This window comes from Mobula birostris, chromosome 3 (assembly GCF_030028105.1).
Source record: "Mobula birostris isolate sMobBir1 chromosome 3, sMobBir1.hap1, whole genome shotgun sequence".
NCBI classification, from domain to species: Eukaryota; Metazoa; Chordata; class Chondrichthyes; order Myliobatiformes; family Myliobatidae; genus Mobula; species Mobula birostris.
This window is the reverse complement of record NC_092372.1, coordinates 223,956,185-223,981,132: the sequence shown is the minus strand read 5'-3', so window position 1 is coordinate 223,981,132 and position 24,948 is coordinate 223,956,185. Positions and strand designations below refer to the sequence as shown.

General features: G+C 42.5%; 1 protein-coding gene across 1 annotated transcript in view; it reads left to right on the top strand.

Moving 5' to 3' along the window:
- Positions 1 to 24,948, top strand: part of arhgap39 (Rho GTPase activating protein 39) — a 682,545-nt gene that overhangs the window by 321,120 nt on the left and 336,477 nt on the right. The window contains 2 exon segments of the mRNA XM_072252088.1: positions 3,016 to 3,051; positions 5,644 to 5,659. Of these exon segments, the coding sequence (XP_072108189.1) occupies positions 3,016 to 3,051; positions 5,644 to 5,659 (52 nt within the window).

The following is a 24,948-nucleotide window of genomic DNA, read 5'->3' as shown; positions in this document are numbered from 1 at the left end:
CTGGATGCACTTCTTGCAGGTGTCGTTGTCAGGGACACCGGAGGGCTCCCTGACTTCCCACATCCTGCAAGAGGAGCATTCCAACATCCTGCCTGGCATTCTGTCTACTCTAAACAAACTGGACAAAAAACTTACCAGAACCTACCCTGGCCTCTGCCTGTTTTTGCCGAAGCCTGTTGAGCCAAAGCCGTCCCACTCTGACTCAGTCCACTCCAATGATGGCCGCTGTATATGGTGGTCTGTTTTTAAACCTTGGCACGCTACGTCACGCACCTGCGCAGTGCAGACCCTTCTCCCCGAGCAGTGTTTAAAAAAAAGACTTTTTCTACCCGATTTCTTCACACCCTTCTTCTCAGCTGCTTGCTTTGACCTTTTTGTGGTTAATTTTATTTTCAAGTTTTTCTTTATCTTTTGAAAATACTATATTTACAGCCCTGCTTGTACATATTGAGTTTGTAGCCCCCGCATGTAACGGACTTAATATATCGATGGGGGAGTAGAGGGGGTAGACCATCTGATACATTTGTGATACTATTTGTAATATAGAGGACCGGGTCGAGACAACAGAGACTTATGGAGAAAAGGAGTTATAAGCCATGTCTTCCCTCTCTCATTATGGGCAATGTGAGATCGCTGGGTAATAAAATGGACAAGTTGACAGTACTAGCCAGGAGTCAGAGAACATTTCGGGAGAACAGTGTTATGTGTTTTACTGAAACTTGGTTGCACAAGGACATACCCGACCAAAACGTTTCCATGGAGGGCTTCCAGACTGTTCGGGCTGACCGGAAGTGCACTGAGAGCGGTAAGCGTAAAGGAGTTGGGTGCTTACTGTTCTGGTTAACAACAGATGGTGCAATCCGGGTCATATTACGATCGAGGAACGTGTTTGTAGACCGGATATTGCACTTTTTGCTGTTGGACTCCGGCCATATTCTACCGAGATGCAACACTGGGCATCATGGGAGGTTGTTCCTGCCTGTGGCCATCGAACGTGCAGCTCCTCCTGTGGAGGGTCAGACACCCTGAGCCAATAGGCTGGTCCTGGACTTATTTCCATCTGGCATAGTTTGCATATTGTTGTTTGATTGTTTGTGGTTTTGTATTGCTATATTTATGCTCTCTTCTTGGTTGGTGCAACTGTAACGAAACCCAATTTCCCTTGGGATCAATAAAGTATGTCTATCTATCTATCTACCTACATAGTACATATAGCTCATTGTCAGCTGCAGATTATGCATCCGCTGGGATTTTTATTTCACAGAATGTGGATGGGGCACTAGCCTCCCAGCATTGAGGACATTCTCAAAAGGTGATGCCTCCAAAAGGCAGCATCCATCATTGAGGACTCCTATCATCTAGGACATACCCTGTTGTTACCATCAAAGAGGAGATAATAGAGCCGAAAGATACACACTCAATGATTTAGGAACAGCTTCTTAACCCTCCACTACCAAATTTCTAAATGGACAATGAATACTACCTCTCTAGTTTTGCTATCTATTTGCACTACTTATTTAATTGAATTTTTAAATATATTTCTTGTTGTAATTTATAGTATTTTTGTGTATTACAATATAGGACTGCTGCAAAACAACAAATATCATGACATATGATTCCGATTCTCTCATTGACAATGCCATCATAATCGATTCACTGTTGCCCCTGGAGGCAGTTAGAAGTCGATCACATCAGTTGATCTAAGTGTCTAGACTAGGTAAGGATGGAGGCCTTCCCTTCCAGCTAAATATTAATGAGCTAGGTTTTTCTCCCCACAAATTTTATAATTTCAAGGTCACCATTGCTGAGGCTAGATTTGTTTTAATGGGATTTGGTTTCCCCAGCTGCCACATTGGAAATTCACTTCATGTTACAGGGTTAATGGCAGATCCATTCAAAAACAGTCTACACCTTTATTTCTTATATGACAGGAGAAGGCAGGAGAATGGAGTTGAGAGGGATAATGAATCTACTATGATGGAATGGCTGAGCAGATTTGATGGACTGAATGGCCCAATTTTCCTCCTTATGGTCATGGGTATTTAAGACTGTAAGATATAGGAGCAGAATTAGGCCATTTGGCCCATCAAGTCTGCTCCACCATTTCATCATGGCTGATCAATGTTTCCTCTCAGCCTTAATCTAATGCCTTCCCCCATTTCCCTTCATGCCCTGACCAATCAAGAATCTATCAACCTCTGCCTTAAATATACATAAAGAGTTGGCCTCCACAACTGCCTGTGGCAATGAATTCCACAGGTTCACTACTCTCTGGCCAAAGAAATTCCTCTTCATCTCTGTTCTAAAAGGATGCCTTTCTATTCTGACGCTGTGTCCTCTGGTCTTAGACATTCTCACAATAGGAAACATCCTCTCCATGTCCACTCTGTCAGGGCCTTTCACCATTCGATAGGTTTCAATTAGGTCACCCCTCATCTTCTGAATTCTGGTGAATACAGGCCCAGAGCTATCAAACGGCCTTCATATGATAAGATGTTTAATCCTGGAAACATTTTTGTGAACTTCCTTTGAATCCCCTCCAGTTTCAGCAAATTCTTCCTAAGATAAGGGGCCCCAAACTGCTCACAATACTCCAAGTGAGGCCTCACCAGTGTTTTATGAAGTTTCAAGATTAGATCTTTGCTTATATACTCTAGTCCACTTGAATTGAATGCTAACATTGTGCTTGCCTTCCTCACCACAGACTCAACCTGCAAATTAACCTTTAGGGAATCCTGCACAGGGACTCCCAAATTACTTTGTGCCTCAAATTTTCTGTTTTCTCTTCATTTAGAAAATAATCAACCCTTTCCTTTCTTCTACCGAAGTGCATGACCATACACTTCCTGACATTGTATTCCATCTGCCACTTCTTTGCCCATTCTCCTAATCTGCCTAAGTCCTCCTGTAGCCTATTTCTTCAAAACTACCTGCCCCTCCACCTACCTTCGTATCATCTGCAAACTTCGCAGCAAAGCCATCAATTCCATCATCCTAATCATATAACATAAAAAGAATCAGTCCCACACAGACCCTTGTCGAACACCACTAGTCACCGGCAGCCAGCCAGAAAAGGCTCCCTTTATTCTCACTCTTTGCCTCCTGTCAATCAGCCACTGTTTCATCCGTGCTAGAATCTTTCCTGTAATACCATGGGCTTGTAGCTTGTTAAGCAGCCTCATGTGTGGCACCTTGTCAAAAACCTTCTGAAAATCCAAGTACACAACATCAACTGAATCTCCTTTGTTATTTCTTCAAAGAATTGCAACAGATTTGTCCGGTAAGATTTTCCATTGAGGAAACCATGCTGACTGCGGCCTATTTTATCATGTACCTCCAAGTATCCTGAAACCACATCCTTAACAATCGACTCCAAAATCTTCTCAACCACCGAGATCAGACTAACTGGCCTATAATTTCTTTTCTACTGCTTCTCTCCATTCTTGAAGAGTGGAGTGACATTTGCAATTTTCCAGTCTGCTGGAACCATTCCAGAATAAAGTGATTCTTGAAAGATCATTACTAATGCCTCCCTGATCGCTTCAGCCACCTCTTTCAGAAACCTGGGTTGTATACCATCCAGTCCGGATGCCTTACCTACCTTCATACCTTTCAGCTTCCCAAGAACCTTTTCCCTAGTAATGGTGACTTCACACACTTTATGCCCCTTGCCACCTGGAACCTCCACTATACTGCTAGTGTCTTCCACAGTGAAGGCTGATGCAAAAAACTTATTCAGTTCATCCGCCTTTTTTGCTGTCTTCCATTACTACCTCTCTAGCATCATTTTCCAGCAGTCTGATATTCTCTCTCGTCTCTATTGTTGTGCCATGGTTGTGTCATCTTGCCTTTAGAATATTTCTTCCTCTTTGGGATATATATTTCTTGTGCCTTCTGAATTGCTTCCAGAAATTCCAGCCATTGTTGCTCTGCCTTCATCCCTGCCAGTGTTCTTTTACAAACAATGCTGGCCATCTCATCTCTCATGCCTCTGTAATTTCCTTTACGCCACTGTAATACTGATACATCTGACTTTAGCTTCTTCTTCTCAAATTTCAGGGTGAATTTGATCATATTATGATCACTTTCCCCCGAGGGCTCTTTTACTTTAAGCTCTCTATTCAATTCTGGCTCATTGCACAACACCCAATCCAGAATAACTGATGCCCTAGTGGGTTCAACTATGAGCTGCTCTAAAACAAACCATCCCATAGACATTCTAGAAACTCGCCCTCTTGGAATCCGGCACCAACCCGATTTTTCCCAATCGATTAACTGCATATTGAAATCCCCTATGACTATTGTAACATTGCCCTTTGGGCATGCATTTTCTATCTCCCATTGTAACTTGTAGAGCACATCCTTACTACTGTTTTGGGGTCTGTATGTAACTCCCATCAGGATCTTTTTATCCTTGAAGATTTAACACCTTCCAACCCTATGTCACTTCTTTTAATGACTTGATTTCATTTTTTACCAACAGGGTAATGCCCCCTCTCCCTTCCTGCCTTTCCTTTCGATCAATGTGTATCCTTGAACATTTAGCTCCCAACTAAGTTTCTCAGCTTTCTACCTATAGCTCTCTAAAATCTCTCTTCAGAACTCCTCACCTTGTCTACCCACGTCATTGGTGCCAATATGTACCTAGACTTCTGGTTGCTTACTCTTGCCCTTGAGAATGCCATGGACGCAATCCAAGACATTCCTGATCCTAGCACCAGCGAGGCAACATACCACCTGGGTGCCTCTATTGTGCCCACAGAACCTCGTCTCTGTTCCTCTGACTAACAAATTTCTTTTCAACACTGCAGTCCTCTTCACCTCTCTGCTCTTCTGAGACTCAGCACCAGACTCAGTGCCAGAGACCCGATTACAGTACTGTGTCTTCCTCCCCCAGTAGGTCATCCTCCTCAATAGTATCTAAAGTTATCTACTTTTTATTGATAGCAATGGCCACAGGTGTACTTTGCATTGGCTGTGCACTTCCCCTCCTTCTCCTGACAGTCACCTAGTTACCTGTCTCCGACAGTCTAGGGGTGACTACATCTATGTAGTTCCTATCTATCACCTCAGCATTCTCCCCTATGAGTGAAACATCATTGAGCTGCAACTCCAATTCCTTAATATGTTCTCTCAGGACCTGTAGCTTGGTACACCTGATGCAGATGTGTTTATCTGGGAGACTGGAGTTCCCCCAGACTTCCCACATCTCACATGCAGTACAAAATACTGCTCCTGGAGCCATTCTCACTACACTGTGCACTAATAGATGAGGAATGAACAAATAAGAACACGGAGAGAATAACTTACAAGGCAATCTACCTCGCCCAAGCCTGATAAGTCAAAACCATTCTAAAGACCGGCACATTCAAAATAATGACTGCTCGCTTGAACTTTATTATTCTTATTGGACTTTTCTAATGAATCCCTCTTGCCTGATTGGTCATTCCTCAAACCAGAGAAACTGCCACGAAACTCTGCTTTCGAAATCTCGATCACCATCCTAATTAAAAAATAACTCTTTTCATGCATCCCTGGTGTGGATTGTCTAACAGAGTAAGCTGGCTCAAAGCTCTGCAGAGTTTTGGCTGCTAGTGTAGTTATACTAGCCCTGGAGCATGGGGCTGTAGCCCTACATTGGAGTCTGATGTACAGGGATGTGGGAAACTCTGTAAATGGATAGTTGGCAAATGTCACCATACATCCAACTCTCCTGCCTTTTAAGATTTAAAGATTAGCTTTGTTTGTCACATGTACGTTTGTGTCAATGACCTACACAGACTGAGGGTGTGCTGGGGCAGCCATAGTGATTTGCCATGCTTCCAGGGCCAACGTGGCTTGCCCACAACTTAATAACTCTAAATCATACATCTTTGGAATGTGGGAGAAAACCGGAGCACCCGGAAGAAATCCATACAGTCACCGGGAGAACGTCCAGACAGTGGCGGGAATTGAACCCTACTGCTGGTGCTGTAAATTGTAACCGCAACTCTGCCATGCCATGTGTAATCACAGTACACCATCGGATGTGATGATTTCTTTTAGACATCTTAGGAAGAATGTAAAACTGGCTTTTAAAATTTTGGGCTAAGCTTTCTTCTGGAACATGTCTGCTGCTGACTTCAAAATTAAAATGTTTTAGGGGAAGAGTCTGATCACTGAATTGTAATGAGCTGTTTGTTACAATAGTGTGAGGAAACCAGCTGTGCCAAGAAGCACATTCCAGTTATCTGTGGGGATTATCCATAGCATCAAGATTGAAAGTTTAAGAACTAATAAATAAAAACCTAAATCTCTTCCAGAGATGACCCCTCCCAACATGTTTACTTAGACATTAACACCAGAGATCCTGCTTTATGATGGAAATCTAGAACAACTCACACAAAAATCTGGAGGAACTCAGCAGGTCAGGCAACTTCTACGGATAGAAATAAACAGTCAATGTTTCAGGCCAAGGCCCTTCTTCAAGGCTGGAAAGGGACGGGGAGGACGCCAGAATAAAACAGTTTGGGAGAGGGGAAGGAAGTTAGCTAGAAGGTGATAAGTGAAGCCAGGTGTGTTTGATCGGTAAAGGTCTGGAGAAGAAGGAATCTGACAGGCGAAGAGAGTGAATTATGGGAGAAAGAGAAAAAGTAGGTGTACTAGGGGAGGTGATAGGCAGGTGATGATAAGAGGTAAGAGGTTAGAGTGGGAATAGAAGAAGAGAGAAGGGGGAAGAAAAAAATCATTGGAAGAAGAAATCATTGTTCATGCCATTGAGTCGGAGGCTACTCAGACAGTATGAGGTGTTACTCCTCTACCCTGAGAGTGGCTCATGGTGGCAAAAGAGCGGGCCATGGACCTACACATCAGAGTGGGAATGGAGATAGGAATTAAAATGGCTGGCCACCAGGAAATTCTGTTTCTGACGATGGAGCAGATGTGTTCCACAAGGTGGTCCCCCAATTTACATCGGGTCTCACCAATGTAGAGGGGGCACACCAGATACAATAGACGACCCTAGCAGATTGCAGGTGAAGTGCTTCCTCACCTGGAAGAACTGTCTGGGACCCGAAATGGAGGTAAGAGAGGAGGTAAATGGACAAGTGTACAATAGCTGTCACTTTCAGGGACATGTGCTAAGAGGGAGATTTAGTGGGGAGGGATATATAGTCAAGAAAATCACAGAGGGAGTGATCTCTATGAAAAGCGGAGAGTGGGTGAAAGTAAAGATATGTTTGGTGGTAAGGTCACTTTGGAGATGGTGGACGTTGCAGAGAATGATGTGTTGAGTGCAGAGGCTCATGGAGTGGTAGGTGAGGATAAGAGGAACTCTATCCCTGTTAAGGTGGCAGGAAGATGAGATGAGCGCAAATGTTTGGGAAACGAAGGAGATGCAGGTGAGGGTAGCATTAATGGTGGAGGAAGGGAAACCCTGTTCTTCGGAGAAGGAGGTTATCTCCTGGAAAGGAAAGCCTCATCCTGGCAAAAGAAGTGGTGGAAATGTAGGAACTGATAAAAGGGAATAGCATTTTTACAGGAGACAGTGTGGGAAGAGGTATAGTCAGGATAGCTGTGGGAATCAGTAGGTTTATAAAGGATGTCAATAGACAGATTGTCTCCACAGATGGAGACAGAGAGATCAAGAAAGGCAATGGAGGTGTCAGAAATGGACCAAGTGAATTTAAGAGCAGCGTGGAAGTTGGAGGTAAAGTTGATGAAATTGATGAGTTCAGCATGGGTGCATGAAACAGCACCAATGCAGTCATCAATGTAGCATAGAAAAAGCTGGGGAGCATTACCAGGGAAGGCTTGGAACATGGACTGTTCTAAGTTAGACAGTGTCTGTCAGATACAGGCTAGAATGTTGAAGACTTTCGCAAGCTCCTAAAACATTTTTTCCTTGTCTCAAAACTACATGCAGTGTTTTAAGCACTTCATTGACAGTGGGCATATCACACAGGGAATGCTATATTGTTTTAGTTGATAAAGTGTGAGTTGTGATGATGTCTTTGCATTGTATGCTGTTTTGTTCAGTGATTTTATTCTCTGATCACTGCCTCTCCCAATCAAGTTCAAGTTCAAGTTTATTGTCATCTGACTGTACATCTATACAACCAAACGAAACAACCTTCCTCCAGACCAAGGTGTCCCACAGTGCATATATCACACACAGCACATAGAACAAAATATTACCACAGATAAGTTAATTCATATGCATCATTCAAAATGCATATGAAGTGCACAGCACAGGTAAGCAGCTCAGTGTCCTAGTGATGAGACCTTGGTGGTGGCAGTGTATTCATTAGTCTCACAGCCTGAGGGAAGAAGCTGTTACCCAGTCTGGCAGTCCTAGTCCTGATGCTCCTGTACCTCCTTGCTGATGGTAGTGGGTCACAGAGATTGTGTGATGGGTGTTAGGGATCCTCAACAATGCTTCAGGTCCTTTGTCAACAATGATCCCAGAGAATATCACAAATGGAGGGGGAGGGAGACCCCGCTGATCCTCTCAGTAGTTTTTACTATCCCCTGTATGGTCTTGCAGTCCAATGCCTTTTAGCTTCCGTACCACACAATGATGCAGTCAGACAGGACACTCGATGATGCTCCTGTAGAAAGGTGCGAGAATGCTCGCATGCGTCCTTCTGCAGTGTGAAACCAGAGGCTATTGGCTTAAAAAAAGAACTTTTGTTGCAGTTCATAGGCTGTTTAATGAAATTAACTCTCAAGAGCTAGGTTTCATCGCTAAAGTAAGCGTTATTGCTGTTGTTAGTTTTCCCAGAGGGACAATCCATGTCCAATTCAGTGAACAGTTACGACTTAGTGTCAGCTCAGAGTTGCATCATGGACATAGCTGCTAAAAACTGCAAGGTGTCTTCCTAAAAGGGAATTAATGAGCATCCTGGATTGTAATGACTATGCAAACCCTTTATTTTCATTTTTACTGTTGTTAGCTTTTTATTTTTGGAATTCGCATCAGGATGATAAACATTTTCATAAGTATGTTGCCGGGACTTGAGGACCTGAGTTATAGTGAAAGACTGAATAGGTTAAGACTTTATTCCCTAGAGTACACAGGAATGAGAGGAGATTTGATAGAGATGTGCAAAATTCTGAGATGGGGTAAAAGATTTTTTCCCACTGAGGTTCCTTGAGACTAGAACCAGAGGTCATAGATTAAGGGTAAAAGGTAAAATATTTTAAGGGGAACCTGAGAGGGAACAACTTCATTCAGAGGGTGGTGTGAGTATGGAATGAACACCCAGCAGGAGTGGCTGTCAGTTTGATTGCAGCATTTTAACGGTAGATTGGCTAAGTAAATGGGTAAGGGGTATGCCACAAGGCAGAATAATAGTTTGGCACAGGCTAGATGAGCCAAAGGTACTGCTTCTGTGCTGTAGTACTCTATGAATCTACTGTTATATATATCCACCATCCTCTGTGAAATAGTTACCCCTCGGGTCCCATTTAAATCTCTTAAACTGCATAGTGCTGTAGTGCTCTATGACTTTACTTAAACTGAATTCAGATTCTCAAATAGTCACACTGAGTTTTGAAAGTGCAATATCCAGATTATTAGTCCAGGCTTCTTAATTCCTTCCTTTCCTTTCCTTGCGCCCTTAACTCCTGGTGGAATTGTCGGGGCGCCGTCATGACAAGCTTTGCACCAGTCTGTTCCATATGTCGCCAGAGCCTGAATCACCACAAATGTTTCCCTGGTCATTCTTTAATGTTGTCTGTCCATCTTTTCCTCTGTCTACCTCTCCTTTTTTTCCTCTCCACAGTTCCTTGTAGAGCAGTCTTTGCAAGGCCACTGGATCTTGTTACGTGGCCGTACCATCTCAGCTTTCTTTTCTTCACCGTTGTGAGAGGTCTTCATGGGGGCCATTGTGGTGCTGGATGGTCTTGTGGACCTGCTCGTTTGTGATGTGGTCCAAATATGAGATGCCCAAGATATTGCGATAGCATCTCATTTCCAATGCCTGTATCTTCCTCTGTACAAGCCAAAGAACAGCTGGCTGAGATTTGACCTTGAAAAACTGAAAGACCCCGCCATCTCTGAAGAATTTCAGGCAGTAATTGAGGGGAAGTTTGCACCATTACTCCTCTTTGGAGAAGACCTGGAGACCACCACAAATAACTTTAACACAGTGATGATGGAAACAGCAAGCAAGATTCTGGGGGAAAGTTGCCACAAGTCTAAACCATGGGTCACTAACAAGATACTGGATATGTATGACACAAGAAGGAAATTAAAGAAAGATAAAAACACAGCAGAGGGAAGAACAGAATATAGGAAAATCAACAAGGAAATCAGGAGGGAAATGAAGGAAACAAAGCAAAGGTGGATAACTGAACAATGTGCGGACATTGAAGACAGCCTCTCCAACAACAACACAAAGAAGGCATTCCAACTGGTGAAAGATCTTACCAAAGAAAAACAAGCCAAATTGAACATCATCCGAGACAAAAATGGCAAAAGTCTCACAGAAGAAAAGGAAATAATGGAAAGATGGACAGAGTACTGTTCAGAACTGTACAACTACCAGAGCAAAGGGGATCCAAGCGTGCTGAATGTGCAGGAATCTTCGATGAGGATGACTATGCAATCACGCGTGAAGAAGTTGAAGCTGCAATACGATCACTGAAGTGCGTGAAGTCAGCAGGAGTTGACAACATCCCTGCTGAACTGCTGAAGCAAGGAGGAGAGGCCACGATAGACATGCTTACCACTATCTGCAATAAGATCTGGCAGACAGGTGAATGGCCGACAGCCACCGATCACCAAGAAAGGCAATTTCCAACTTTGCCAGAATTACCGTACCATCAGTTTGATCAGCCATATAAGCAAGGTAATGCTCGGAATTATCTTGAACAGACTGAGACCTCAGGCAGAAGACATCATTGCCAAGGAACAGGCAGGCTTCTGTAAGGGTAGAAGCACCACTGAGCAGATTTTCAACCTCTGCACCCTTTGTGAGAAACACCTTCAGCACCAGAGAGAGTTCTACTACATCTTCATAGACTTCAAGAAGGCATTTGACAGAGTCTGGCGTGATGCCTTATGGGCCACCATGAAGAAATTCAGCATGAGGCAGCAGCTGATTCACACAACCCATCAGCTTTACACCAAGGCAACCAGTGCAGTGCTTGCTCAGGGCACCATCGGGAAGTGGTTCCATACCTCTGTAGGAGTCCGTCAGGGCTGCCTCCTCTCCCCCACTCTCTTCAACGTCTTCCTGGAACGAATCATGAGTGTTGCCCTTGAAGATCATGTGGGCACAATCAGCATCGGAGGGAGGAACATCACAAACCTAAGATTTGCTGACGACATTGATGGACTTGCAGGAAAAGAGGACGAATTGGCCAACCTGGTCAGGGATCTTGACGGAGCCTTCACAAAGTTTGGAATGGAAATAAGTGCCGAGAAAACCAAGCTCATGGCAAATGCCAATGGTGTTATCACAACAGACATTTCAGTCCATGGTCAGAAACGTGAGACAATGCAGCAGTTCAAGTACCTGGGGGCAATCATCAGTGTTGAAGGATCAAGACCAGAAGTCCTGGCAAGAACTGCACAGGCAATGACTGCACTATCCAAACTCAAGACAATATGGAGGGACTGCAACATCACCATGAAGTACAAGATCAGACTCCTCCGTGCATTGGTATTCTCCATCTTCCTGTACGCATGTGAGACATGGATCCTTACAACAGAGCTACAGAGGAAGATACAGGCTTCTTAATTACCAGTCCATCCACAAAACTGCTTCACTCCATTCCTGACAGTTTTTTTCTTCTTTTTTTTAAATTCTCCTGGTATATTCCCTGCTGAACACAGAAACTGCAGTACAGAGTAGCCAGATAAGCATTATCTAAAGGTTAGACCTGACATTGCACATCTGTAAATTTCTGACTCTGGAATGGGGGGAGAATGTCATTGAAACCTATTGAATATTGAAAGGCCAAGATTGAGTGGATGTGAAGAGGTTGTTTCCTGTACTGGGGGACTCTAAGACCAGAGGGCACCGCCTCAGAATAGAGGGACATTCATTTAGAACAGAGATGAGGAGGAATTTCTTTAGCCAGGGGGCGGTGGAATCTGTGGAGTTCATTGCCACTTTAGGAATGATAATAAATCTGATTTTGGAAAATTAAGAATTTAGCTGGCATGATTTGTATGATAGCAGGTAACACCAAAATTGATGGTATATTGGACATTGAAGGAGGTTGTCTAAGATTACAGTAGGAAATTGATCAACTGGGTAAGTGAGCAAGGGGAATGGCAGATGGAATTCAAACCAAGCAAATGCAAAGTGATGCATTTCAGCAGGTTAAACCAGGTCAAGACTTACACAGACAATGACAGGATCTGGGGAAGTGGGAGTTGGTTATGTGGTGATGTAAAACAGACACCTAAGGGTACAAGTAATCTGTTTCCAGAAATTAGTTACACAGGTATTCAGAGTAGTGAAGGCATATGGCAGACTTGTCTTCATTGGACAGGGTATTGAGTATAAGAGTTGGGACGTTATGTTGGGAGTTTTGTGCATAGTTCTGCTAGCCACACTTGTAGGAAAGATGCATTTAGAGAGGGAGCAGGAAAGATTTATGCGAATGTTGCCTGGAGTGGAAGGCTTGAATTATAAAGAGAAATAGATGGGTGGGGACTGTTTTCCCTGTTGCAAAGGAGATTGGAGGGTGAACCTTATAAGATAATGAGGAGCATAGTTAAAGTGAATGGTGACTTCATTTTTGTCTGGCCCATTCGTGGCACTTAAGGCACAGTTAGGACTGTGAAGCAAACTAGCAGCTGTTAGCATTTTGCCTTCTCCTTTGAATGGAAAAGTCTACAAAAAAAAGTGATTACAGCCCAGTCCATCACAAGTGAAGCACTTCCCACCACTGAGCACATCTACAAGGAGTGTTGTTGCTGGAAAGCAGCAACCACCATCCAGGCCATGCCTTCTTCTCACTGCTGCCATCAGGAAAGAGGTACAGGAGCATCAGGACTCACCAACAGGTTCAGGAACAGTTTATACCCCTCAGCCAACAGGCTCTTGAACCAGAGGGGATAACTTCACTTCCCCAACACTGAACTGATTTCACAACCTGTGGTGTCACTTTCAAGGACTCTGCAGCTCATGTTCTCAATATTTATTGTTTTTTTTCTCCTTTGTATTTGTAGTTTGTTGTCTTTTGCTCATCGGTTATTTGTCTGTCTTTGTTGTGTGCGTTTTTTTAATTGATTCTGTTGTGTTTCTTTGTATGTACTGTGAATGCCTGTAAGAAAATGAATCTCAGGGTAGTGTGTAGTGTCCTATCGTCTTATGGAATTCCTTCATTGAGCTGCTCGTTGGTCCTGATAAATATTTGTACATGATGCATTTTGTATGTACTTACTTCATAAGTGGAATAAACAATGTATTCAGCAAATTCATGAGCAGCTTTCTATTTACGCCTCAAAGATTGATTCGTTTGTTAGTCGCAGCTGAGAACATTGAAATGAGTTCGCGTAGCTAGCTAATTATACAACCCATCCTGCACAGCTCAGCTTGAGGAATGGATGGATTTCTGGTCACCACATTATAGGGAAGGTGCGATCCCACCGGTAACAATCAAACTCAGCTAGTTCCATCACAGGCACAAGCTCCCCACCATCAAGGACATCAAAGGCAGCATCCATGAGTAAGGACCCTCACCGTCCAGGGCATGCTCTCTTCTCATTACTACCATGAGGGAGGAGGTACAGGAGCCTGAAGATACACACTCAGTGTTTTTGAACAGTTTCTTCCTCTCTGGCATCAGATTTCTGATTGAAAATGAACTCATGAACACTACCTTCCTATTTTTATTCTCTTTTTCCCCTACTTATTTAATTTACTTAAATATATTTCTGATTGTAATTTGTAGTATATTTTATGTAATGCACTGTACTGCTGCCACAAATTGACAAATTTCACAACACATTTCAGAGGCAAGCAGATTAATTGTTCAGAATTTCTTCATGTTCTCTCTAGCCACAAGCGAGGTCCCAGAGGACTGACAAGTGGCTAATGTACTTCTATTTAAGAAGGGAACAGGGGAAAATCCTGGGAACTATGGACTGATGAGTCTCATGTCAATTATAGGGGGATGTCGGGCAGGGTGGGGAGCTGGTTCACTATAAAACATTCTAGATGGTAGTGGCACCAGCGCTGGAAGATTAAGGCATTCACTGCCTGAGAGGGCAGAAGAAATTGATTCAATAAGAGCTCTCTGAAGGGAATGGGGCCATGTATCTGAGGCAGGCGAAATGGAGTGGAAGAGAAATCTGCAATCGTTAAAAGGAATGGCATAGAGAAGGGAGATGAATTAGTACTCACGAGCACAATTGTTGAACCTGTTGCGCAGTCTGCCTGTAGTAATTGCCCCCCTCCATTTATTGTATACTCCCTTATTGCCCCTCCCATAAAGCATTCTCTCACTTTTCTCTGGATTACATCCCATTTACCCTTCCACTGATCTGTAACTAACTGATGTCTAATCTTTTCTTCTCCCTGTCAGCCAAATGCATCAGCATGCCTCTTTTATCGTCCTTCCTACATCTGTGTCTGACTCGTAAATTTATGCAGCATAAAAACAAGCTCTGAGCCCTGCTGAATCCTTCTGGTGGCAGAAGCAGCTGTCTGGTATCATTCACTGCTTCCTATCTTTTTGCGTCCAATTAGAAACTCCTTGAAGATAACAGGCTTTTATGTGTTGTGGGCCTCATTCAAATTCATATTTCATCACTACCTCGATATAGTGGCACTGTGACCACTTTGCACTAGAATGGACTATTTTTGCTTTAATTGTGTTCTTTCTTTTATAATTTTATATCATTTATATTTTTTTGAATAATGTGAAATTCATCGCCACAGAGGGCTGTGGGGGCCAAGTCACTGGGTGTATTTAAAACAGGGATTAGACACTTGTCTGGTAAGGGGGGTTACGAGGTACAGTGAGAATGCAGGATAATGGGGTCGAAAATGATAATCAGTGATTGAATGATAAACCAGACTCAATGGGCCAAATGACCTAATTCTGCTCCTAAATCTTATAATCTTATGGTCTAATTTATTTTTTTCTTGTGAATATTGGGAGTCTAATGCTCTGTGCCTGTGATAATGGTGCAAGTAATTTTTTTCATTGTTCCTGTGTATGAGGCATACACTATTTTCAAATGGGGAGAAAATGCAAAAATCAGAGGCGCAAAGGGACTTGGGAGTCCTCGTGCAGGGTTCTTGGTTAACTTGCAGATTGAGTCAGTGCTAAGGAAGGCACATAGAACATTAGCATTCATTTCAAAAAGACTAGAATCTAAAGGAAAAGTTGTAATGTCATAGAGTAAGAGAACACTACAGCACAGAAACGGGCCACTCGACCCATCCAGTTTGTGCTGAACCATTAATTTGCCTAGTTCCATCGACCCGTACCTGGCCTATAGCCCACCATACCCCTCTCATCCATGTACCTATCCATATTTCTCTTGTATTGAAATCAACTCCGCATCCACCATTTGCACTTGCAGCTCATTTCACACTCTCACCACCTGTTGAGTGAAGAAGTCCCCCCTCGTATTCCCCTTAAACATTTCACTTTTCACCCGTAACCCATGACCTCTAACTGTAATCTCACTCACTCAACCTCAGTGGAAAAAGCCTGCTTGCATTTATTCTATCTATACGCTTCATAATCTTGTATATGTCTATCAAATCTTCCCTCAATCTTCTACATTCCAGGAAATAAAGTCCTAACCTATTCAACCTTTCCGTATAACTCAGGTTCTCAAGTTCTGGCAACATCCTTGTAAATTTTCTCTGTACTTATTCAATCTTATTGACATCTTTCCTATAGGTAGGTGACCAAAACTGCACACACTACTCCAAATCAGGACTCAGCAACATGTTTTAGAATTTAAACTTAACATCCCAACTCCTGTACTTAATACATTGATTTACCAAGGCCAATCTGCCAAAAGCTTTCTTTATGACCCTATCCACCTGTGATGCCACTTTCAAGGAATTATGGATTTGCATTTCCAGATCCCCCGTACTACTGTGCTCCTCAGTGCAGTACCCATCTCCTGGCTGGTCTTCCCAGAGTGCAACACTTCACAGTTCTCTGTACCAACTTCCATCTGCCATCTTTCAGCCCAATTTTCCAGCTGGTCCAGATCCTGCTGGAAGCTTTGATAATCTTTCTCACTATCCACTACACCCCCAATCGTGGTGTTATCAGCAAATTTGCTGATCCAGTGCTGAAGCTTGAAGGAAATAGGTCAGACCACACTTAGAGCAGTTTTGGGTCCTCTATCTAAGAAAAGATGCGCTGGCATTGGAGGAGGTTCACAAGAATGATCCCAGGAATGAAAGGGTTAATGTAGCAATTGATGGCTCTGGGCCTGTATTGATTGGATTTTAGAAGCGGGGGGGACCCCATCAAATATTGAAAGGCCCCTGGATGGAGTGAATGTGGAGAAGATGTTTCCAATCATGGGAGAGTCTGGGTCGCATCCTCAGAATAGAGGGATGTCAATTTAGAACAGAGATGAGGAGGTATTTCTTTAGCTAGAGGGTGCTCAATCTGTGGAATTCATTGCCACAGATGGCTTTTTTTTTGGCGTGTGCCTGCGTGAGTGCGAGTCTGTGCATGTGCGTCTGCGTGTGCGTGCGTGCGTTCGTGATGATGTCTTTTTCATGGCTTTTACAAGGCTCAGAGCGAGAGAGAGACTGTGTGGCGCGCCACTCCTCACACAGACATTTTCGCAGTATTTTCCCTTTATTTTATGAGGTCGACTTGCGGTCTCGACACTCAACCCAGCACGGATGGAAAGCGTACTCAGGAGCAGCCCTGTCCGGGTTCGAACCCGGGAACCTCCGCTCCCAGGTCCGGTGCCGATGTCATTGCGCCACCAGCCGGCCCGCCACAGATGGCTTTTAAGGCCAAGTCATTGGGTATATTTAAAGTGGAGGTTGCTAGGTTCTTGATTAGTCAGGGCATCAAATGTAATAAAACCATAAAACATAGGAGCAGAATTAACCCATTTGGCCCATTGAATCTGCTCCGCCATTCAATCATGGCTGATCCTTTTTCCCTCTCCTCAGCCCCACTCCCCAGCCTTCTCCCTGTAAGCTTTGATACCATGTCCAATCAAGAACTTACCAAGCTCTGCCTTTAATACACACAACAAACTGACCTGCACAGCTGCCTGTGGTAATAATTCCACAAAATCAACACACTTTGGCTACAGAACTTTCTCGCATCCCTGTCTTAAATGGACCCCCTTCTATCATGAAACAATGCCCTCTTGTCCTAGACTCCCCCACCATGAGAAATATCCTTTCCACATCTACTCTGTCTAGGCCTTTAAAAGTTCAAAGGGTTTTAATGAGATCCCCCCTCATCCTTCTAAATTCCAGTGGGTACAGACCCAGAGCTATTAAACGTTCCTTGAAGGATCAACTTTTCATTTCCGGAATTATCCTTGTGAACCTCCTCTGGACCCTCTCCAATGCCAGTACATCTTTTTTTTTGGATGAGGAGCCTAAAATTGTTCACAATACTCAAGGTGAGGCTTCACCAGTGTCTTATAAAGCCTCAGCACACCAAGAACACAATGTGCAATGTGAAGGAAGTGGGAAAAAAAACCCAAGGGTAACAGTGTGCTAAAACTGGAGAGGGTTCAAAGGAGATTCACGAAAGTAATTCCAGGATTGAATGGTTTGTCATATGAAGAGTGTCTGATGTCTCTGGGCCTGTATTCACTAGCATTCAGAAAAATGAGGGGTGATCTCATTGAAACCTATCGAATTGGTGAAAGGCCTTGATAGAGCGTATGTGGATAGGATGTTTTCTGTGGTGGGAGAGTTTAAGACCAAAGGACACAGCCTCAGAATAGGGGGAACACTTAGAAAAGAGATAAGGAGAAATTTCTTCAGCCAGAGAGTGGTGAATCTGTGGACTCTGCCAAATGGACTAATTCTGCTCCTATATCTTACGGTCATATGATATGCCAAGTCTACGCAAGCTGGTAAGAAAGTAGAGGTGCTGTTTGTGATGACACTTATGTGTTGGTCCCTGCATAGATCCTCTGTTATGTTATCCCCTTCCATCCTCAGGCATTCATGGCAGCATTAACAAACTATTTTTAACATCTATATAGTATGATATTAGAGCAACTGTCCAAACACTGAATAAAGGAGCTTTCAGAGAATGTCTGAAAGGAGAAGAGAGACAAAAAGAGATAGAGAGGTTTCAGTAGTGATGCTCTGCCTTTGGCTATCAAAATCAGGACTGCGGATCAAACAGGTGATGTTACTGAGAAGTGTTGATCTATAGCAGGTTGAAGAGACAGTGACAGGTGTTGTTAGAAAGATTTAAAACATAGATTAACTGTTGGTTAACTGTATGTTTGTCAGGAAACATGGATGATATTAAATGCAAATTTTAACACATGACAAGGGCAGCAGACTGAGAGGCCGTAAAGTATTTCAGCACAGCTACAGGCCTTTTGGTCCTTATCTCTCTCAACCTTTCCTATCCATGTATCTGTCCAAATAAACTGTCGGTTTTGGTCCTATCTATCAGTTTCACATTAGCAATCAATAACTTACAGTTGCAACAAAAATTTTGTGTACATTTTGCAATTACCTGCTTTTCTGCATTAATTACTGATAAAATGTGGTCTGATCTTCGTTGAGGTGTGGGTTGTAGAGGTGCCCTGCCCTTTAGAAAGAAGACACACCAAGTCAGGTTACTGACAGAGCCTGCACTTCACAAGAAAGAACTCTTTATGTGCAACATGCCTCAGTGGTTACCGGACACATATGGTTGAAGTCATTGCTGTACAAGGGGGCCACACCAATTACTGAAAGCAAAGATTCACATACTTTTTCCAACAAATGCATGTAATATTGGATTTTTTTTCTTGATAAATAAATTAACAAGTATAATATTTTTGTGTTACTAGTTCTAGGACTTGTGTGAAGATCTGATCACATTCTAGGTCATATCTATGCAGAAATAGAGAAAATTCTAAAGGGTTCACAAATCTTCAAGCACTGCTATACCTACTAACAAATGCATTTGCAGAAGGGTGTTCCAAACTTCTACTGTGATTTCCAACTTAATTCCTGAAAGATCTTGCTCTAACTTTTAAACACAAGAGATTCTTCAAAGACTGGGAATCCAGAGTAACACACACAAAACATCCTGAAGGAACATAGCTGGTCAGGCAGCTTCTGCGGAAAAGCATAAAGAACCAATGTTTCATGCCAAGACTCTTCATCAGGACATATCTCTGCCCGAAATGTTCCCTCTTTATTCCTCTCCATAGATGCTGCATGACCTGCTGAGTTCGTCCAACATTTTGTGTGCATAGCTCTAGCTTTTATAGAGACCAAGACTCTCCAATCAACAGAAGTAGATTCTCTGTCTAAGTTATCAGTTCTTCCTAACATGTTTTTCAGCATTGGTCCTTCCAGTGCTTGTCCTAGTACATGTGTAGTGTGGTGAGGATTTCTGGTTTATAGTTATGATGCTAATCAATTGTGATCTCATTGCTTGGCAGAACAAGCTTGAGGGGCTTACATCCTACAATTTCTTCGATGTTCCTGTGCATGCTTAATAGCTCTGCACAAATTGCAAGCTCAGTGACCATCTTTAATATCATCTCCATATCAGCCTCAAGACTTCCTAAGAAAAAACAGTTTTTCCTTACTTTGAGCTGCTATTGAAGCTGAGTCAATTTTTTTACACTAATTTTTTATTGCAACACCAACAAATTACATTCAATACAACTAGTTGCCAATTACGTTTTGACTGTTTAACCCAGCCACCCCTCAACCTTCATCACCATCCCCCCTCCACCTCTTCCTCATCCCCACCCCCCTCTCCACCCCTCTCTCCCCTCCACCAACCAATTGAATAGTAGTGCATACAGAGACAAAATATTCCTATTTTAACAGAAGATTTTTTAAATTAAATATCAAATTTGTCCACATTAAGATTGTGTTTGGCTGTGCATCATTTACTCTTGCTGATGAAAGTTCCAGGTAAGAAATGTCCAAAAAGCCAATGAGTATTTGAAATATCGTGGGGAGGTTTCCAACGCTGGACTATAATCTTCTTAGCTGCAGTCAGGCCTGCCAGCCAGACTTTGCGTGTTTTTTCCGTAAGGGAAAGGTGGGATTCATCATTTAGAAGGTGTACAACGGAGTCCATTGGTAATTGTACCCCCGTTAGTTCTGTAAGAGTACTGATAACCTTCCCCCACAAACCAAAAACCCCTGGACATTCCCATACAACATGTATAAAAGAGCCAATGGTTCCGTGGGGGCAAAATAAGCAATATCAAACTGAGTCAATCTTTAATGGAGAATTAGATTCTGCATAGAACTCAAAACCTTCTATGCAGAAGGGCCGCCTTAGGGCCTCTACCCCTTCCCCCTACAGTCCTGACGAAGGGTTCCGGCCCGAAACGTCGACCGATCTTTTCCACGGATGCTGCCAGACCTGCTGAGTTCCTCCAGCGTGTTGTGAGTGTTGCTTTGACCCCAGCATCTGCAGATTATTTTGTGTTTATAAAACCAGAATATTGGAGCTGATTAATTCTGATTTGGAGTTGGTGCAGAAATGAGACTAAGTGTTGGCTCTGTAATAAAACTAGCACAATTCTCATTGGCATCTTTCAGCCAAGTTATCAAAAGTCAGAAAGTTATATAGCAGCTTTATAAAACTCTAGTTAGGCCACACCTGGAGTATTGTGTACAGCTCTGGTTGCCCCATTATAGGAAGGACGACAAGGCTTTGGAGAGGGTGCAGAAGAGGTTTACTAGGATTAGAGGGCATGTGCTTCAAACTTGGGTTGTTTTCTCTGGAGTAGTGGAGGCTGATGGGAGATCTGATAGAGGTTTATAAGATTATGAGAGGCATAGAGTAGATAAGACAGCATCTTTTTCCCAGGGTTGAAATGTCTAATACCAAAGGGCATGCATTAAACACCTTCAAATGTTGAAAGGATTTGATAGAGTGGATGTGGAGAGGATGTCTCCTATGGTGGGAGAGTCTAAGCCCGGAGAACATAGCGTCAGAATCGAGGGATGTCTATTTAGAATTGGAGTTGAGGATTTTCTTCAGCCAGAGAGTGGTAAATCTGTGGAGTCTGTTGCCAAAGGCAGCTGTGGAGGCCAAGTCTTTGGGTATATTTAAGGCAGAGGTTGATAGATTCTTGATTGATCAGGGTATGATGGGATATGGGGGGAAGGGAAGAGATTAGGGCTGAAAGGGAAAATGGATCAGCCATGATGAAATGGCAGAGGGGACGATGGGCCAAATGGCCTAACTCTGCTTCTGTATCTTATGGTGTTTAAGGTGAGAGGGGGTAAGTTCAAAGGAGATGTGAGGTGAAGTTTTTTTTTAGAGTGGTGGTTGCCTGAAATGCATTGTCTGAGGTAGTGGTAGAAGCAGATGAATTAGGGACTTTTAAGAGAAGTTTAGATTGGTTCATGAATGTTAGAAAGGGTATGGACATTGGACATATGGACAGAAATGATTAGTTTAATTGGCCATTTGATTACTAATTTAATTGATTCAGCACAACAATAAGGGCCTGTTCCTCTGCTGTACTTTTCTATATTCTGTGTTTTCTCTATTAGAAGTCTTAAGATGTGCATTGTAGAAATTACCTGCACAAATGAAATTGTCATTAGTGATTTTCTAAAATTATAATAGACAAAACAGCTTTGATTTCTAGCAAGGTGATTTTGCTTTTGTGCTTCAGAATTTTTGTTTTAGCCTCATCCAGGATTAGTGTGTGAGGGAGGGTTTTCTATGTACACTGTATTATTGATCTACTTCTACGAGGGGTGATTGATAAGTTTGTGGCCTAAGGTAGAAGGAGTCAATTTTAGAAAACCTAGCACACTTATTTTTCCTACATTTACAAACTTAGTCCAGCAGTCGTGGAACATACGGATCCCTTCTTTGTAGAAATCGGTGTCTTGGACCTCCAGGCAGTGGTCCACAGCAGGGGTGATTGATAAGTTCATGACCTAAGGTAGAAGGAGATGAGTTATTAACTTCACACTTTCGGCATTTTCACTCAAAGGAGTTGAACTGCATGTGCATGTAACGAGAGCTGAATAACTCATCTCCTTCTACCTTAGGCCACGAACTTATCAATCACCCCTGCTGTGGACCACCTCGAGGTCCAAGACGCTCTCGTTACATGCACAAGTGTGTACATGTAGGAGGGGACTATGTTGAAAAATAAATGTGCTAGGTTTTCTAAAATTAACTCCTTCTACTTTAGGCCACAAACTTATCTATCACCCCTCTTAAATACAAATTCAAAATGTTTATAAACTGATCAATGAATGTCAGTATTTCAACACTTGCATATTACCCCTGGAGAAATCCTCCTCGGGAGTGATATTCATTTAATTCTCACAGCAGGTAATCGATGCCTTATTATAATGTGTGAGGATATTAAGAGCACAACTGTGGAAAAATGCAGACCACAGAACTCAGCGCTTTGCCCTTAAAATTGCAGTAACTGCATAGAGCAAAGGAACTGAAGTAAGATTCAGCCATTCAGCTCTGTATCACAGGTGATCTTCTACTCAGTACCACCTTCCTGTGTTAATGTCATATACATAGATGCCCTTAATATCAAAAAATATCTCTGCCTTGAAGTACTTGAACTACTATTTTGGCTATGATCAATTGGAGGGATAGATGGGGCAAATAATTTCCGAGAGACATTACCGTCAGGACTGCCTGTAACCACTTTGCAACGTTCTCTGTCCCTCATTGTATATCCCATTATTCCCCTTGTGATTTATCTATTAACAGAAACCAGTCTCCCCTCCATGCACTCTGTCTCAGTAAAGCAGCCAGCATAATTAAAGACCCCTCCCACCCTGTGAAAGCACATACCACCAGGCTCAAAACAGCTTCCACACCACTATAATGAAACTATTGAATGATCCCCTGGGATGATAAGATGGACTCTTGACCTCATAATCTACCTCGTAGTGGCTTTGCACCTTATTGTCTGCCTGCAATGTTTTTTCATGTAACACTTTATTCTTGCTTTCCCTTGTACTACCTCAATATATTATTGTAATAAAACGGTTTTAATGGATGACAATAATAAAATAATTTATTAACTTACTATATTAACTGATAAAAATAATTGATCCTGTGGTACTGCCCCAAGAACCCCAGTGACAATGTACTGTGGCTGAAGTGACTGAACTTCCAACAAGCAAAAGCGTTGAGCAAGAGTTGAATTCAGTGGAGGGTGAATTTTCTCCCCTGATTCCTCTTTACTTCAGGGCTTCTGGACACTGGAGGTTGAAGGCCCAATGTCTGTGAGTCTCAGACTCCAGAGTCGGGGACTGCAGGACCCGTACTGTGTGGGCTGGGTGTGAGTGCTGCTGCTTGTTCTGCTGAACAACGTGGGCACGCTGGGTTTGCACCAGAATGCGCGGCGACACTTGCGGGCTGCCCCCGGCACATTCTTGGGTGTGTTGGTTGTTAGCGCAAATGACACATTTCACTGTATGCTTTGATGTACATGTGACAAATAAATCTGAATCTGAATCTAGTTTAAATTTCGCCTTGATGTCGCTCATATTTTCCCACTAGAATTCAGCACTTCAGCCTGTGTTTGGACAGTGACTGTTTTGAAATTTGGAGTCATGTGGAATACAAATTGGTTGTGGGCAATGTCACGAGGAAAGTTAGTTTATTATTGTCACATGTACTGAGGCACAGTGAAAAATCTGTCTTACCTACTGACCATACAAGACAAATTCATTACAACTGTGCATTGAAGTAGTACAAATGAAAACAGTTCCTGCTGCTGTCGGTAAGGAGTTCGTAAGTTCTGTTGGCAAAATCTCTGACCTTTTCTTCAAAGTGCAAAGTAAATTTATTATTGAAGAACATATATGTCACCATATATATCGCTGTGATTCATTTTCTTGTAGGCATTCACAGTAAATACAAAAGAAACAAAACACTGATAATAATAATAAATATGCAGTAAATATCATGAACATGAGATGAAGAGTCCTTGAAAGTGAGCCCATAGGTTGTGGGAACAGTTCAGTGTTGGGATGAATGAAGTTATCCCCTCTGGTTCAAGAGCCTGATGGTTGATGGATAATAACTGTTCCTGAAACTGGTGGTTCAATGATTCAGATATACTTATGAGATTGGATTTGTTCTGCTTTTGCGTAAGAATGCTTAAAGGATCAGGAAAAGTAAACCAAATATATTTTTTATATAAAAATTGAGATACTTGGAATTATTTTCTTCACACATAGTTATCAAGACACGGTAATGATCAGTAGGTAAGGGTGGTGTTATGAAAAATCCTTGTGATTATATAGAACAACTGATGTTGCAATGGAGGAGATTTGGTACCTCTAAATGGCCAAATCATATCTTTCAATTATAGTTACTTTCTGATGTTTGGGTGGCTATAGCAGCATTAGTTAAAGTGTGTAATATAGATGCCCTGGTTGAACAATGAAATGCATAAGCAAATCTGCGAAGCATTTTACAGTGCCCTGTTCAGTAATCACATTAAACTTGGATGCTGTTACTGGGTTCAGAATCAGAATTGAGTTTATTATCACTGTCATACGTCGTGATGTTTGTTGTTTAGCAGCAGCAGAAACAGTAAAAGCAGTTCCTTTTCCCAAGTAGTAAGGCTCATCAACACCCCCAGCCACTAACCTACCAGTCCACACCCCCAACCACCACTACTTTATTATTTCCTGTCAGTCATCTTATGTACAGACACTCCTGTGTCTAGCTTAACTCTATGGGCATATAATCAGGTATGGGCATATGTATTTATATCTATTGTGTTTTTTTTGCCGCATCAAATCTGGAGTAAAATTATTTTATTCTCCTTTATACTTGTGTACT